Source organism: Conger conger, chromosome 4, assembly GCF_963514075.1.
Source record: "Conger conger chromosome 4, fConCon1.1, whole genome shotgun sequence".
In the NCBI taxonomy this organism is placed as follows: Eukaryota; Metazoa; Chordata; class Actinopteri; order Anguilliformes; family Congridae; genus Conger; species Conger conger.
In genome coordinates this window covers 66291000-66309252 of record NC_083763.1, presented here as the reverse complement: position 1 = coordinate 66309252, position 18253 = coordinate 66291000, and the positions used below count along the sequence as shown (strand labels likewise).

Sequence of the window (18253 nt, the reverse complement as noted above, 5' to 3'; positions counted from 1 at the left end):
GCATGCAGGGGACTCAGAGTGCAATCAGAGAGGTGCGTTTGACACCGTAAGACGCACGCTGACAGGGAAGAAGAAGTGGTTGTTGATGATGATGATGATGATGATGGAGGGGGAGGAAGCCACAGGTGTGCACAGCAGACACCAGCCTGTTAGAGGCCAGATTAAAGGCAGCCAGAAGAGCCAGGAGAATGGCCGTCCATCATCTCCTCGTCATTATCGCTTAATCTCACTGCTCGCTGCGCGGGAATGTCTTCACTAAACACGGCTTCTCAACACACATTCCATCACCCTGCTGCTTCATCTAACTGTGGGACAAACGGCTGCTATATTCTCTCTCACACCCAACACACCCCAACACAGAGCTATATTCAGCCTGTACGGTCCCTGTCTGGTTGGAACAGTGTCACTCCAGCTGTCTCCTGCACACACACACCGCTCGCCTGACGGCGTTAAAGGCATCAGACGGCTCTCAGTGCCTTTTACAATGCTAGCTCAATGGCCATGCTGTCAAATTCAGGCCTATCACCACCCTGCTGGTTTAGCAGCGAGTGGAGTATTAGTTAGAAGGACCCCAGACTATATCTGCCATCTTTCGCCATTGTAAATGAGAACTTATTCTCAACTGACCCACCTGGTTCAATAATAATCATAACAATAATGATGATAATACATAAAGCATTTAAGCAATGTAAGATATTTTTAAATCCGGCACTGGACTTTGCATTACATTACATTAGATTACAAAGCATCTAGCAGATGCACTTATCCAGAAGTGCAGATCAAACACAAGTACAAGTGTGAAGAGGACCTGAGAGGACAGTACGGTTCTAGTGTAACCACACAGATACAATCGGAACCCTTGAAGAATACATCAGTATCATATACCATATCAATACATCATCAATATACCAGGAATGCATGTTACTGGTATTGCACATACAAATGATTTTGAATGATGCAATATAATTACCACACATACAGCACAAACAAGGCAGATGCACAAAAACAGAGGCAGAGTCTTGTTATGTCATGCAGTACGTAGCCTGTGCCTTACGCAGGAGGGATATTGTACTGTGGCTTTAGAAAAGCACCCAGCTGGTGTTTCTCCAGGTTTTCTGAAACAGGGGGCTGAAGCGAAGGGGCAGGGGTTCAGGAAGGGCAGCACACTCACGGCGGACTGCAGGTGTCCGATATCCCCCTCACCCCCCCGAGGGACAGCCAGCCGCCTGAGCAGCGTACCGCCACGCTACTTCCCCTTATCTGTGAAAGCACCGAGGGAGATAGCCACGGCTGTAGTTAATGAAACAGCAACCCTCATTCAGCAGCCATAATTACATTGACTTTGGCTTATCGGGGTCCTGGAAATGCAAATACATTGGATGGCCTCGCGGGCAGGTGGGGAGGCTGGGGGGAGGGGGTGGGGGTGGGATCAGGACAGGGCGCAGGCCAGCCGTGCTTTCGCTTCTTTGATCCTTACTTCCAGCGACGCCGGCGCTGACCTTTGCCCCCCCCCCCCCCCCCCCCGCTCTCCGGAGAATTCCGAGAGGATTACCCCCGCAGTCGCAACAGTCGCAGTCTCAAGAGTTTTTCGGCGGAGGAGAAGACTCAATTTCGGAGAAAAGTTCACCTGACAGGAGGGCTTGTTTTAAGACTCGGCAGTGCAGCCGGAGGTGAGCGTTCCTCTCCCTGACTGAGCGCCTGACAGGGCCTCCAAAATCACTTCTCAGAAGAGCCTGTGCACCCCTAAGCATTCAACACCGCAGAGTCGGACATTTTAAGATCTCCAGTCTGATTAGTCTCCAAAAACATTACACGACAAGCAATTTTCTGCTTGGCTGCGCTTGCATTTTTTCTCAGATCAGTCTCGCTAATACTGAGAGAAGCCCTTCAGGAATGATTAGACTCTTAGAGTTCCAGTTTAGCGGCCTTCACACAGTTTTAAAATGGTAAAAGAAAGAAAAAAAAAGAATTTCTAGCACCTATCGATGTTTACTAATGGAGCATAAATCTTGCTCTTCTGTGGTTGGCACGGAATTCCTCAATTCCGTGACATCAGTGGCCTTAGCCTACACTGTGGATTCCAGAGACCTATACCAGAAAGAGATGAAAAGGGAAAGGCTCCAGACTGGCTCCAGAAACACGCAAACACTCCCAAATCCTTGATTTGCCCAAATTCCTTCAATTGTTTATCCCTCTGTAATGTAAGATTGCTGCCAAATATTTAGCATATACACCACTTTATACAATACGATGGCGGTGCCAAATATTTGGTCATGGTTGCTCTCTAAACAGTCCCATGCCTCTGAAAACCCCTCCCCCTGGGTTCTCATTGGCTGGCATCTCATTCAGCCCCGGCCAATACTACCTTTTCAGGAAACTGTTAAAGGGAGTCCTGGCCTCCGCATTGTCCTGGAGCAAGTGTTTTCCTTACATGCATGCAAGTTTCATGCTTGATCAGAGTCTAGGCCTGTTTTGAAAATAGGTCAAACAATGAGGAATGGGTGTGAAAAACAACAACAACAAGAGCAGTAGCAGCAGTAAAAACAACGCCGTCAGTATGGATGGATCCTATATCTGTGCTGCACCTCAGACCTCAGAAAATCAAGATGAAATAACCATGCATGTACAGCTCCTCTTTTTTTTGTCCTTTGATTGAAAATTTCAGTCTTCTCTCTCTTTCTCTCTCTCACGCACACACACATACGCATATACACAACAGTATGTTTGTGTATTTTATTTTTTGCTTACTTTCTACAAACCCACACATGCACACACAGACAACTTGTCAAAAGTAGGATAAATGATTCACGTAAAAGTAAAAGTGGGAAACACTTTGCAATGAGGTTGCATGAAATGGCATTAACTATTGTAGATATATATATATATATATATATATATATATATATATATACTGAGAAGTTAATATGTACAATACAATGTATTTGTATCATTAATTCATGTTAACAACTACATTAGTTAATGCAAATTGATATTGCCATGAAAAAATTAGTTAACCATTTTTTAGCCTAACTATACGTTCATCGTATGGTTTGCAAATGTATAAATATTCATGTAACTAATACATTAGTTAGTATTTAACAAATACATTAACTAATGAAATGCTTAATTAATACATCTGAACTTCAATTAGTTGATGTTAACAACATTAGTTAATGCCAATTAATGTACCTTATTGCAGTGTGACGAAAAGTGTTTAGATTTCATTTCACCATAGCAATATGTGCCAACAGCCTCAAACAGAATCTTCTGTCCTGACTGCACTCGGCAGAATAATCTGTCTGGAATATTCTCTCCTCCAGGGGTCTTCTGGCTTAACCCACAGGTTAGTGCATTTACTCAATTTAACTACACAAATTCGGGAGACTGACAAAAATGTGGAAGTAGGGGTAAGCTAAATCCAAGGTGTTTCAGGTAAAATTTGAGAGACATGATGCAGGACTTGCTGTAGTTGACAGATAGCTGGTCTCCTCACAATCCCTTTGCCTCAGGGAATGGCAGAAGCGGTGAATCAGTGGAGTATGACCTGATCGATTCCTTTGCAACAACATTGGAAGCGTGTCTGTGTGTGTGTGTGTGTGTGTGTATGTGTGGGGTGGATGAGAGTTTGCATTCACTCACACACACACACACACAGACACACACACAGACAGACATACACAATTATATAATGGCATACATTCCAGAAACCTAATTAAGGCGCACACAGGGAACTGAGGATTGATGTTCCAGGTCTGAGAGCATGGGAACTCATTATTTCCCAGAATTCTCAGTTTCCCCCGTCAGCTGTTTTAAGTAGGTCTAGTCCTACTATCCCCATAAAGCGCTCAATTTCTAACTTTAAATTGCCATTGACTCGATGATAAATAACGTATGTAAGAAATCAAAGTCTCAACGAACATCATCAATGACCTACTTAACATGCAGCTGTAGATCACTAAGGCTATAAACAGCTACCAAGTGGGTTTATTAATTATTAATAGAAGTTTTCATCCTCTAAGGTTTCATTGAGAGCAATTATTCTGATCTATAACGATGCAACTCAATTAAGTTTAAATTTGAATGTCAATATGAGAGTTTGATTTCACAGGTATTTTTTAGTGGTTGGCTAAATGGAGCCAATACATTCTTAAGGCTAAAACAACTATTATTCTTTCCGGTCTAACCATTTTAGAAATTGCAACACTTTTGCAGAACTGGAATTTAAGAGTATGGCAGGAGTCATAGGCTTTTTTTATTTTTTAAAAAGTCACCCTGAAATGGAGACAATTTCCAAAACTAGCACTGGGTACCACGTGAACATTCCTGCTATTTGTGTGGCTGCCTCTTGTTTTTGTTCAAAATAGTTCTGACTTTATTGATATTGAATATGAATCAATACCACTAGCATATGCCCAAGGCATGCCGAACACAATTACTTTATTTTGGAAATCTTTATTGAGAGCAGAAACCATTGTGATAGCAGGCCATACTGTAAGTTATGAATTAAAATCTGATAATAACCTTGGATCATTATGTGGTTGCCCCTCTGCCTCTTGGGAAAACATTCGTTGCTGTAATCGCTGCCAGGCACTCTGGGAAATGTTTTTTTTTTAAACTATTCCCAAATAATGAACTAAATAGCAAAGCAAGCTCTCCGTGATCTGGGCATGTGGTATTCCTGCATACAGTTACCTTATTCCTCTCTCTCACGTGTGGAGAAAGACTGTGGGAAATTGCCGCACTTGGCAACGTCGTCTCCTTTTCCAGTCCAAACCCAAGCCTGACGCTCCTTCCCCAGTGCTGAAGCATGCCCAGTAATGCTGAATGCTGTAAGCCTGACGCTCCTTCCCCAGTGCTGAAGCATGCCCAGTAATGCTGAATGCTGTAAGTGGTTTTGTACTGCGGTCAATGCCAGGCGAGAGCTCAGCAGCCGTGCTCGTTTGGCTTGGCGGACTCAAACTCTCCAGCTCCGAAGGCAGGATAAATAACTCTCTGTGTGACCCGCGCTCCCCTCTTCATTAATACCAGATCCACCGGAGATTCTCCAGCCCTGAACTCAAGAGCCGAAGTGTGGCCCATATACACATCTCTGCAGCTCAAATGTTTCATCAGCAAGGGGGAAACGGATTTCTTTTGATGGAATTTAAACCATGGGATGGATTTGACAATCTCTAGCAGACAACATGCACCATGTACAGCATCAAAACACCAACACACAGAAGTCCACTGATAAAATAAACTTGCTCCCACCTTACTGCAATGAGAAATTTTGACACATTTCACCGATTCCATCCACACTGCATTCACCCAATGCCACCAAGTAATTCGGTACACCACATCTACCGACAATATAATGAACATCCACTGTAATCTCATCATATATAAGCTGTGCCACACACAACAAATGAAGAAATAAATACATGGAAATAATGCGACACATCGGCCCAATTAGAACTGAAAATCAGCTGCAAATGGAATTCACCACTTACCGCCAGTTGCCACGGTGATCTCCCGTAGGAAATGGCCGTAAAATGGGAAATCAAAGGACAGATTCACGCGCTGCAAGGAATGAGAAAAGAGCCAAAGTCAGAATGAACCTCTGCTTTCTGTGTTAGGACGAAAGATAATTCATGTAATTTTTACTATCATACCACTTTGAGCACAGCACAATAATGATATGCTTAGTATTGCTACCATTAAACCTCCTTCTGCTTAGCAAGTAGCAAGCAGTTGTGACTGGGTTTAGCATTGCATACTGCCCTGCTGCATAAATCAGAAGGAACCACAAAGAACATGAAGCCTTAACAGTAGGCAGAGTAAAAATATAACATAATAATATTCAGAATCATAATTCAGGGATAACATTAACATATTCATATATATTATTCTAATATATAAATGTTATTGATTGCTGCAAAGCTGTGTATAAAAACTGCATCAGTCAACAATAACAACAAAAACAGGAAAATGCACATGTGAAAATGTGAAATACATTTGCATGATATTTGAATATACAGTAGTTCATGTTAAATGAAAGCTGACAAGCAATCGTCCTCTGGGCGAAATGCATTACAGCAAGAGGAAAACACAGTTATTAAAATGCACAGAAGCACTGTACTGTAAGTACAAGATATACTGAGTGAGGCAGAAAGCACAGCATTATCAGAGAGCATAGGGGTGCTTTAAAGAGATGCATCTTCAGGTAATCACAAGGCAACACTGCTAATTCTGCAAGACAATTCATTCCCACAATAAATGTACATTAACACGCTTAATTATGTACAGGCTGAGAGACAGATACACAAACAATTCAGTAATTACTCTTACGTACTGTATGTAGAGCGCAAGAAGAGTGATCTACCCCGTTTTGCTGTGTCATCATTAGCTTGACATTTCACTGTAGGCTAAGCAATAAATATTTCTATAGAAAGATAATCAATGGATGAATGTAAAAACAAGCATTAAAGTAGCATAAACAAAGTACTTAAGACTTCATAAATCCTGAAGTAATTCCATTCTTGGGCTCAATATATAGAACATTAAAGTAGATAAAAATGTGCTTGCAACATCCGTGCTACACTCATTCATCAACTATTGTCAAAGGTACACCACAACAATTGTGCAAATTGTGTAGAGTTAATGAATTGTTTTCATTCCACATATTTCCCCTCGATTTTCAGAGTCTACTCTTTGCCAGCAAAAAAAGAAGAAGAAAAAAGCATATATTGAAAAATTGGATGAATGCATGTTTCCGGTTACTGAGCTACAACAACATTTGCTTATAGTCTAATTGATTCAATCAACTGTCTACAGCTCATCTGGACCGCTGGAGTCCTTTTTACAATGAATTATTCAAAGGTCACTGAGCAGCAGGTCTGATAAATGATAATTCGGCATAATGCAGGCTGTTCAGCTGAAATAATGAACTGGATAGGACAGCTTTAGTGTGGACATGGGAGGGAGGGAGAGAGAGAGAAGGAAAGACAGAGAGAGAGATAGATGGAATGGGAGAGAGCAATAGAGAAAGAGGGAGAGTTAGCCAGGCCCTACTCATGCTGTGTAGAGGGAGATATACTCCCCCATCACCAGGAGCAGCTCAGCTGCAGGTTTCAGTTTTTGTAAGGTACTGTAGCATGTAGACCTTCCAATAAAAAATCATTCAAAAAAACAGTGAAACAGCAAAACAAGCACTGTAATGCGCTCTTCCTTAAAGGAAAGTTAAGCCATTTTTCGTTGTGTATATTGTGGCAAACCATAGCACATTTATATGCCCAGTAATTCTAAGGTTGGGAGCAACTTTGTTTTTTTTAAGCTGACCTACATGGTATTGTTGAGACTGTATATTTTTTCGGATTTCAAAACATTGTGAAAGGAGTGACCCTGCAGTGAAATTGACACTCAATGATTTTTCTTTTCTCATATGCGCCAGAACAATCTTCCACACAGCAACTCAGGCTCCTCAGAATATCCCTGTCCTCCGCACACCTTCGCTTCACGTCTGCGGAATGAGCCAGGAGGCAGATTCGTTTTCACTGCCAAATCGTCCGTGCCCGACTCTCCATTCAGCCGGACAGCCAACCCCTCACTGGCCTGAATGGCTATTGAATTCAGCCGGGCGGCGCATTTATTTCCAACGTATTGATTCTCCGGACGCAGCCAGTGCCCGTGAAAACATTCCCCCGATTTTAAAGTGAAAGCACAGGCTAGGGGTTTTTTGTGCGGCTGAATTCATCATTTCCCGACAAAAGCAGGGAGAAAGCGCGCCGTGCCTCCGGGCCCTTCTCCGTCCCTCCATCACCGGCCCTTTGGCGCGCTCCTCCTCGTTCGGCCTCTTTCCCAAGCCTCCAATACCGCGGCCCGGAATGGCTTTATCGCCCCGTCCAGACCGTGGGTCTGAGTGAATGCTCCGAGTGCGTCATCCCGAATCAACAGACCGCTCGCGGGAGACGGGCCTGCAGTCTGGAGCACCCATGAACATTACCTCACCTTAATTACCCTCCCGAATACAGTCACAAGCTACAGTCTCGGCAGTTATGCTTCAAAAACTAGCAGTGAAATTTCAATCAGTTTCCCAGACCGGATATTTATATTATCCACACACTGGACCTAAAATACTCTGACAATGAGACATTCTGGTCCAAAACCAGGCAACCCTATCAGTACAATGCACCCCTGGCTATAAATATTGTGACCAGAAGGCATCAAGTGAATGTAACCCGGTGCAATGTACAATATGGGAAATGTATGGGGTGTAATCTTCAGTATGGACGTATAAGAAAAACAAACTCTGTGTCCATGGTAACTACAGCATGCATGCCACTGGGTACATTGGGTAATTGCCAGACAAACATACATCAAGCTGGTCGGGCTAAGAACCGGAGATGATTTACAGAGTTTATTCACTGAACCGTAGCATCATATCTATAAAACAGGTGATTTCTTCGTTATTTTTATTAATAGTATAATTCAGGCTGGACATTCTCTTCCAGGAAAAAAAGTTTCAAAAGCATGTAAAAAACAGCCCCAGGGAAATCTCTCAGTGGCCTTATTTATTTCCAAAGTAAATGTGGCGGCCCATACAAAAAGAGGTAGACTTCATAAATGCTCAGTACATCCATTTACACACTTTCCCCAGGCTGTCTATTCTCACACGAGGATTGAGATAGAGATATCTACTGTATCTCCCACAGGAAAAGGGTACACTGCAGGTCTAGATAAGCACCTCAGCAGTAAAGCATTTAATGTAATGATGTGTTATGTGATTTATACATCTTTATACAGAGGAACATAAAAAGAGGCGCTGCAAAATTCTATGGAAAAATGAAAATCTACATTAGAGCCGATGGCTTGAGGATTTAACAAATAGCCTTTGTCCTGAAATACTCTCAGACCTAAAGGTACAATGGAGGTAAATTTTTCTTCTTTAGGGAACAAATTTGACTAATTTTCTCAAATTTAACCTGAAAGTGCAAAAATGCTCTATTTTGGTACTAATATGTGTGTGTACTAATAAATTATTTATTTCTTGCTACCATGTTATATACCTACTTCATAGGGCACCATCCCACTGACAAGCATTTGTACTTTTTCATACCCTTTTTCTGAGTGTACTTTGGAGAGCAACTAATAGATAGATAAATACATTTAAAAAAAATTCTAGTTAGGAAAACTTCATTAATGTCAATAAACTGCTAAGTTTATTACTGCTAAGAAAGAACTGCTAGGGCCTTCTTTCATCACCACAAACCAAGGAAGGCCTTTTCACAGTGCTATGTTTTACACAGACTATGTTTATCCTACACTCCATATGTCATATCCTGGCTAATCACTGACCACCAACACATACCTGATGATATCTGTACAGCATCAGTGTGCAAAGAGATATCACAGAAGTATGAATACTGGTCATATCCTGGCTGATCACTGACCACCAACACATACCTGATGATATCTGTACAGCATCAGTGTGCAAAGAGATATCACAAAAGTATGAATACTGGTCATATCCTGGCTGATCACTGACCACCAACACATACCTGATGATATCTGTACAGCATCAGTGTGCAAAGAGATATCACAGAAGTATAAATACTGTACATTCACATGCTACACGTCTCATGAAAAACACTAGACACATACTTTTTCATTCGGTACTCATCCTCACCAACCTCACACTCACTCCCTCGCAAGCTTCCAACCTTGAAACCTCAATGTTTCAATCTGTGATAATTCAGTTGAATTCTGCCAATACAAACTGCACTGCGGTAACATACCCTTTGCAGATAACATTTCACAATAAAGTCAGCCAAATGCACATGAGTTTGAACTCAATCTCAACCCCATCCGCGCACTGCATCGCTATCAAATTACGTCTCAAGCAAACCCAACCACTGCGGCGTTATGCAAAAGGAATGTAGAACAGGGTTGAGATACAGTGACAAGATGGCTGAGTTTAAGTTTGCACACAGCACTGGCAGAAATGGTTAAACGGTAAATGTTTGGCATCTATATAGCACCTTTATCCAAAGCGCTGTACAATTGATGCTTCACACAGCAACAGCGATCGGCTGCAAGGTACCAACCAGCTCGTCAGGAGCATTTGGGGGTTAGGCGTCTTGCTCACGGACATTTCGACACACCCAGGGCGGAATCGAACCGGCAACCCTCCGACTGCCAGATGACTGCTCTTACCATCTGAGCCAATGTCGCCGCACCGCACCGCACCGCACCGCACCGCAGAACGCTGAAGAGTTAAGTCAGCATCTCACAGAGAGCCAGCCGCGACCTCGCGGCGATATTTTGAGCGAGTTCGGACTTACCGCGGCCTGCCGGTGGCTGTTGGACAGGATGCCGTGGATCTTCACCTTCTCCTTGTCCATCTGGTCGATGTTGACCCACAGGTCTCGGCTCGCTGGGTCGCTGGGCCCGAACAGTTTCGATGTGTAGTAGTTGTGATCCGTGTCTTCCTGTTCACAGAAACGAAAAGCGCGCGCGCATAAATGAGACGAACTAACCGTTAGAACAGAAAACCTTTCCAATTAGCGATGCCTGCGCCCGGTCAGAGAGGATTTATGATGAAACTGAGGATGAATGTCATTACGTGCAGACATAAAGTAGTAAGCGTAAATGGAGCTGCACCCACGGTGTGCTGATTTATTCAAATTGAATCCCGTTCCTCACTGCCTATATTGCCTGTATTTTACAGCATGACAGACAGCTGCGGGACTGCTGGATATTTTTTTTAATCTGCAGGGCTGATATTAGAGCATCAAATCTGGGTTTGCTGAAATAAAATGAGAATCCATTTCAGGGACCAAACCAATAGGCTGACCTGCAATTAATCTAGGCTGTAACGCACACTTTTCCTCTAAATCACAGCGCGTCACACATCCGTGAGATATCAACCACTGGGAACAATATTATTGTCCTCATTGCCTTCACAGAAATTCATAGCACATCCAAAGAGTTCCTTTGGAGATCTGAATGGTGCTGATTTATATCTGATTAGACTGCCCCAAGAAAGGAAACAAAGAAAAAAGTGTGCATGAAGTATTGTGTTTTGAATTTAAATTGGACAGACCATGACATCATCAGGGATGCTTGGCACACAGTGCATATATTTTAGCATGGAGGTAGTATTGTTAGCTGAAGTATTGCAAAAAATGACTTCTTAATTTCATAACCCAATGCTTTTGTCAAAAATGTGCTGTGAATTTATACTGGTCACAGATCCTGAATAAACATGTATCTGAGTGCTACTGCAGCTAACTTGACCCACACAAAGACTCCTTCCTTCACCTGACTCAGGCATTTGCCCAGGCATTCAATGTCATCAGTCGAAACATACGGGCTTTAAATGACACAACATTTCATGAATTGAGAGGGTTCCAGGTTGGATGACATCAATCGATTCATGATGTAGGAGTTGTACATCACACTTCATGTTCGCTTCATATATACCAGATCCTAAGACTTATGAACGTAGGCTTCAAATGATCTGACCGGGGCTGGGGCCAATGTCACCTGAAAAGGTATCTGGTAGACAATCATTTATCAACCAATCGATTGACTCACTAAGATACAGTACCATGGCTTCTCTAACTCATTAGCTGAGTAATTGTAATTGACAACATATCCCCATTTTAAAGGATGGGGTAATGAGATTTTCAGTGTGGCTGTTCCAAGCTCTGCAGGACAGGCATCTCTTCCACGGTTTTGAATTAGAAATCGCACTACTCGCGCCTCATCCAATCTTCCCACTGAAATAGCACATCTGCACAACAGATGGAACAAGCTGACAATGACTCCCATCGAGTGGAAAGACCGAAAACCTAGCTTTAGGGAGAAAAAACATGTGGATTTATCTGCCCACTTATTCACCCAGCCAGGAGCGTGACCCCCCATTGGAAACGTTGGGTGTGACACACCGCTTTAAAAACAGCACATATTTTACTTAGCACTCAGAGAATCGCAGATCGATTAGCGGTATGGCACAGACGTGCACTAGCTCCCTCTTCACGCAGCATATATCTGCCTTCCTCACACCACTGGCTGCCATTGCTGTTCCCGAGGACCCATTCTCTAAGCTTATCTTGACGCATCATCGATTAAAAAACGTCTGCCTTAAATCCTTTAGAAGAATTGTGTCATTGATTTTGAGCCATTCAACAACTAAATTCAATTAGTTCCTTCAACGTTCTGTTTTTCTCAGAATCTGCCAAGTGTTGCCTCAGCTATGTTTAACTACTGGCTCGGGTACTCGAAAAATTATTATAAATAATTATTTGAAAATCAATCTACCCTAAAATTCTTTCTAGTCCGTATGAATGCAAATCACGTGAAGGCAAAAACGGCTGTCAATTATAAGTGAGTCTCACAAATCAATCAATAGTCTTTACTGTCCAGAGCAAAATAATCTACTGTAACCCTTATGTAGCTCTACAACAAAGACTAGGAGGCATAGCTTAATGTCTAATATCCTGTGATGTTGTGAGGAAGATTTATTTCAACAGACTCACCTATGGCTCCAGTGCAGCCTGAAGCAAATTCCATTAATACAATCAAGTAATGAGGGCTTCAACTTGTCAGATTTAGCACTAATTAAACCACACATTCACCCTTCACAAACTTTTTATGAAGCAGACATTTTAATTACATGTGTATTGGCAGTAAAGAAATAGGGGCAGCATTCATGGGTCTTTTCATGTCATTGCAATAAATAAGTACATTAGGCATATAGATAATAATTTACACTCATCAATCCTCTGTAAACTGTAAAATTCAGTGCACGATTTGATTCCAAAGACGAGACATCACAAATGTATTTCAACTCACCTTATTAAGGCAAAGCGTAGCAGTTCTACAAACAAGCTCAGATTATCAGGTTGGTGCTAATTGGATTCTGCACCTTTGTAAATATACAATTGCAATGATGCTCTGGGACCAAAGAGAGGATCTGGTAGATATATTTGCTATTCAGATACAGACATACATGCCTGAATTATACTTCTGCAACAGTTTTAGTTTTTACAATAGCAATAGTGTACACCATGAGAAAATAAAACAAGGTTTACTGAGTCTCCCTTTGATAATTTAGTCCACATATGCAGTATTTGTTTATTTGCAAACTTATGGATGCTGACACATAATACAACGCTGTAAGCGGTTACCCTCCATGTAATGAAAAATGTTCGTTTAATGAGTACCACACAACAGAAAAGGCTTAATTTTCATGAAAAGGCATTAATCATGTTAAGCGTGAGCAAAATTAATTACTTTAGATTAACTGGCAACCATAAACCCAATATTGCCCTAGGCATTTAATCTACATTTTATCATTAACAAGAACAATAAAAAAGATAACAGTGTCTCAGTATACCGCATCGGTGCAAACAAAACAAGCTACCAACGATGAAATAAGATTTTAACCTTATTCCACCTCTGAGTTAATGAGCTCAACTTTTTGGATATGGTAACAGGGAGTTTATGTGGTTGCTAAACTGGAATCCGGTCCCTGGGCAGGGGACAGAAGGGCCAGCTGGACGTGCTTTGGCTGCAGCGGGACATGGGGAAGAGGACGGCTGGGGTCCAGCAGCTGGACATTCGGACACAGCAAGGGGCTTGGCTGACTAAGGACGGGGATCTGCAGCACACACAGGTGCCAGATGGAGGAGGAATGAAGGAGGAGGGGAGAGGACTAGAGGTGAGGTGAGGGGGGCAAGGAGGAGGTGCATATGACCCTGCTTTAAACTTCATTCCACACTGCCCAACAGGTCTCTGAACAGAGTCAGAAAAGACAGGTACAAAACCAACGGTAGAACAGTGATGGTTAAGCACAGTTGCAGTGCATGAAAAATTCATCTAAAGTGAATTTGTGTTTCTCTCAGTGTTCTGACACAGATACCTTTGCACTTTTGTACTTTCTTGTAAAATTGTGTCTACACTGTGATTTGGGGAAGTTCTTTTTTGCCAGCATCTCTAGTTTTAGAATCAGTTTCCACGCCACCTTCCCATCTGTTCATGATGGCCATTTACGTAATTATATTTGCTCCAAGACGGTTTAAACGGCTGTTAAGTTATGAGTTATGAAATAAAGCCCCCTCTCCTGATCTGATGGATTTGTGCATGTGAAAATGGAGAAAATGTTCTCGCACTCACTCACACCCGCCTGACAGAGACATCGCTCCAAAGCCTTTCTGTAAACAGGCCTCATTCCAACCAGAAGAGTACGGGCAGACGTCTGAGGGAGGGGCTGTGGAATCTGAAAACTGTCACATTCCTCCCTTTCCAGTTAAGAAATACAGAAATGTCATCACAAAGGAAAGGTGGATAATGTATTTCTCTTTTTCGGGTTCAAAAAATCCTTCTTTTCCAGCAATGAGCACATGGCATCAGTGGACTACATGATTTAATGAGAATTCATTTCACAATGTTTTTAAGAGAAAGCAAGAAAGTAAGTTAAAATAAGCACAGAATTCGATGATAATTCTCAGGGCACAGTAACATGGTCTCAAACCCGAGCAGGTGAGTGGAGTGAGTTGAATCTGAAAGGACAAGATGTACAGAACTCACTCGTAATGGTGATGTGAGAGAAGGCTGTGGTTTATTGTGAGGGAGATGGTTGTTGTCTTTGATTTTACTTCAATGTTGTGATTTTTCTGATGTCTGCCATGTACTCCTTCTTGTCAGGTACTGCGGGTTGCTTTCTTGCTTGCTTTGTGGACTGAACCCCACAGGACAAATTTTACAACGAAAAGCACTTTCCAGCACCAGATACAATTCCCTGAATTGGATACCTTGCCACTCGTCAGAGGGGTCACTGGGGATATCTGTGCCTGCCATTGTCTGAATGAGCTCAAATGCATTCTGCACAACATTGAATAAAATGTCTGATATAACACGCACAGACATTTGAAAGCTGGTCGCGAAACCTCATGCCACACTCTTGACAAGTGATGCTCCATATAATTAATGGGGCCTTGGGGGTTCATCTTCCATTCTTCCATCAAGACCTACACACTGGAACAAAACCTAAATGAGTTTAAGCTTGCCATCTATTCTTCACTCATCTTCCACCCTAATGGAAATCATAAGTAAACACATAAATCAGGATGTGTCAAGGACAATGCTCAGAACGGAAGGCATTATGTATTCAGCACATCCTCTCTCCATTTATAATGCCTGTGATCCATTACTCATGATCTGTTACGCAGCCTGGCTGTAGCCAGCACTCATGGCTTACAGGATGTAGCCTAAATTTTACCATACCAGATTTTTTAACTTTTTACTGACAAATAAAGAAAGGGGTTTAATTGGCTCTCTGGATGCGTCGTAAGAAATGAGAACATTCTGTAAACCCATCAGTTTAAGAACAAAGGCAAAGAGAGACACCACAGTGGTTAGGGATCCAAACTATGCAGGTGCAACTTGCAGGCATGGAACTGCTATGGGACCTACCTAACCTGAAGCACTTCAATAAATATTTAGTTGATGATATGAATATGCATATGATATATGAAATCATCAGTATGCAATGTATGAGTTCACTAAAGGTACTTAATGATCCATTCATAAATCAAATATCCTCTGCTGACACGTTTTGTATTCTCGCGGCATAAAATGTTAGAACTGTTTGAAGGTTTTTAGATCGGCACTTTGCATCACAACTTCACAACTCAAAATGCTCACGAAAAGCCTTGCATTCTGGGTACAGATGCTTACTGAGTGAAACAACGCAACAAAGCACCATTTACGGCTGGGGATATACTGGTTGATCGGAAAGGAACAGCCTACTTGGGCTCCTGTAAAACCGAGGACAGCATTTATAATGTGCCCATTTGCAAAGTAAATTAATAAAATTAATAAAAATGAAATTGTTCTGGTGCCTCTGAGTTTATCTGAGGACGCAGAAGTGAACAGGCTCGATCGCCCGGGACCCTGGTGAGCTCATGTGAAATCAGATGGTAATTTGATCCCACAAGTGCTGCTGGGGAGTGAGGAACATGTCCCATCTCCAACACTGGGCCTGACGGGGCTTGGCAGCATTAAGTGACACCTCATATCAGCCGCATCCCACGGCCATTGAGCCTTGCCTTCCAAACACATCGGCTGCACGCATCTTTGGGAAAGGTGAAGTCTATTTATTTCTGATGGCAAAATTGTACAAGCCACAAAAAATACTTTAAAGATAAATGGTTTTGACATCTAAGTAATGAGCAGTTGGGAGTTTGAGGAATACAATAACCATGGCGTGAACTATTACATAAAGCACCCCCACCCAACCTGTTTTCTAAACCCAAGGTTTCAGATGGGTGAGAATTTACTCCCCCCAGACAACTCATTCAAACAGACAGCCACAGTCCCGGACAGCCATAATCCTTCAGCAAGGGCCGCCAAATTTGAGACTCGCCTCTTCTGATTGGAAGCCAAAATATATGATTGCAATGACTAGATGTCTGTGGGTGTACAGCCAATTCTCCAGCTACTGGCAACAATTGCTACAATACTGACTATAGCATAATATAACATATAGCAGCATACATCTCTCAGTAAAGGTAAGGGGTGTTTCGTTGCCTATTTTTGGTGAAGTATAACTTGAAGTGTGCTGGCCCAGCTTAAGAGCAAAGGGTCCTGGGTGTGCTGTTTGCATGTGTTACTCTCCTCGCACGCAGTGGGTGTGGATATTTGGGTGTCGGAATGAGATTTTCTTTGTCATGAAGATTTGCTAATTTCAAGATTAGCAATCAATTTGTTTATGTAAACGCTGCATTTCCAGGGAGGACAACATCATCTTCCATTACAGAAATGGCTGTTTTCAAAGAGGGCTTGGCAGAATGTGCGAGTGAGCATGTACGTGCTTGGGTGTGTGTGTGTGTGCATGCATGTGTGCCTGTGGGTGCGCAAGTGTGTGTGTTTGAGAGTGAGTGTGTGTGTGTGTGTGTGTGTGTGTGTGTTTGTGTGTTTGAGAATGTGTGTATGGGTGTATTTGCGTGTGTGTGTGTTTGCATGTGTGTGCACGTATGTGTACCTGTGTGCATTTGTGTGTGTTTGAGAGTGTGTGTGTGTTTGAGAGAGGATGTATGTGTGTGTTTGAGAGTGTGTGTGTTTGCGTGTGTCTGTGTTTGTGCATTTGTGTGTGTTTGGGAGTATGTGTGAGTGTGTTTGAGAGAGGGTGTGTGTGTGTGTTTGAGAGTGCGTGTGTTTGCGTGTGTCTGTGTTTGACAGTGTGTGTGTGTTTGAGAGTGTGTGTGTGTGTGTGTGTGTGTGTCTCAGCCCCAGACACGCAGCCTGGGAGGTGCTTGTGAAATCTCTCATCTGAGCTGCAAGCACAGACGCAGACTAAAGACGACTGTGCAGCACCTGCCTTCACACACAGGTGTCCCTGACTCTCTGCCACAGTCTGCAGCTCCTACTGACACGTAACCTCACACCACCTTATGGAGCAGCGTCATGTCCCCTGTACAAAGCCTCAAGGAGAAATGCCTTCTTAGTGTGCTTCACTTTAAACTGAGGGCATTTCAAACAATCAAATACTTCCATGTTGAAAAAGAAAACATCTCAACTAGGTTTTGAAACAGGTGGTAGCTGGTTGACTAGTTCAGACCAGCTCCCAGCACTAGCTGGTTGACCAGCTCATACCCAGCTAGACCAGCTTTGTGGCCAGCTTGGTCATGCTGGTTGACCAGCTCATACCCAGCTAGACCATCTTTAAGACCAACTTAGTCATGCTGGTTGAGCAGCTCATACCCAGCAAGACCAGCTTTGTGGCCAGCTTGGTCATGCTGGTTGACCAGCTCATACCCAGCTAGACCAGCTTTAAGACCAACTTGGTCATGCTGGTTGACCAGCTCATACCCAGCTGGACAGGCTGAATTTTCAACAAACGGAAGTGATTCTCTGTTAGACACTATACTGTAGACCAGGGGACAGTTCACATGAAGGTGGTCTGAAAAACAGCTAAACTAATGTGAGAAAATAAATCTAATTAGATAGAAAAGCAGTGAAAAGCAGTAGTTTGCAGTAACATGCAATTACCCAGATTTCCATGAAGTGGAAGCACACAGAATTCTGATTCTGTTTAAAGTCAAAACAAGATCAAATAAAGCCATAACTCCCCCTTTCAACCCTACAAATTGAGATGTGGTGATCGCTTAAGCATGAGCTGAAGGGACAGTTTAATAAAATGTGTGTGTTTAATGAGTGACTGTACAGGGGCTCACTGCCCAGGACTGAGATCAATCACTGGCATTAGGAC

General features: G+C 42.6%; 1 protein-coding gene across 1 annotated transcript in view; it reads right to left on the bottom strand.

Annotated features, from left to right (window-relative positions):
- LOC133127264 (plexin domain-containing protein 2-like) overlaps positions 1-18253 on the bottom strand; it is a 113716-nt gene that overhangs the window by 46992 nt on the left and 48471 nt on the right. The window contains exons 3-4 of the mRNA XM_061240004.1: positions 10320-10466; positions 5490-5559 (exon numbers count right to left, since the gene is read on the bottom strand). Of these exons, the coding sequence (XP_061095988.1) occupies positions 5490-5559; positions 10320-10466 (217 nt within the window). The remainder of the gene's footprint in view (positions 1-5489; positions 5560-10319; positions 10467-18253) is intronic.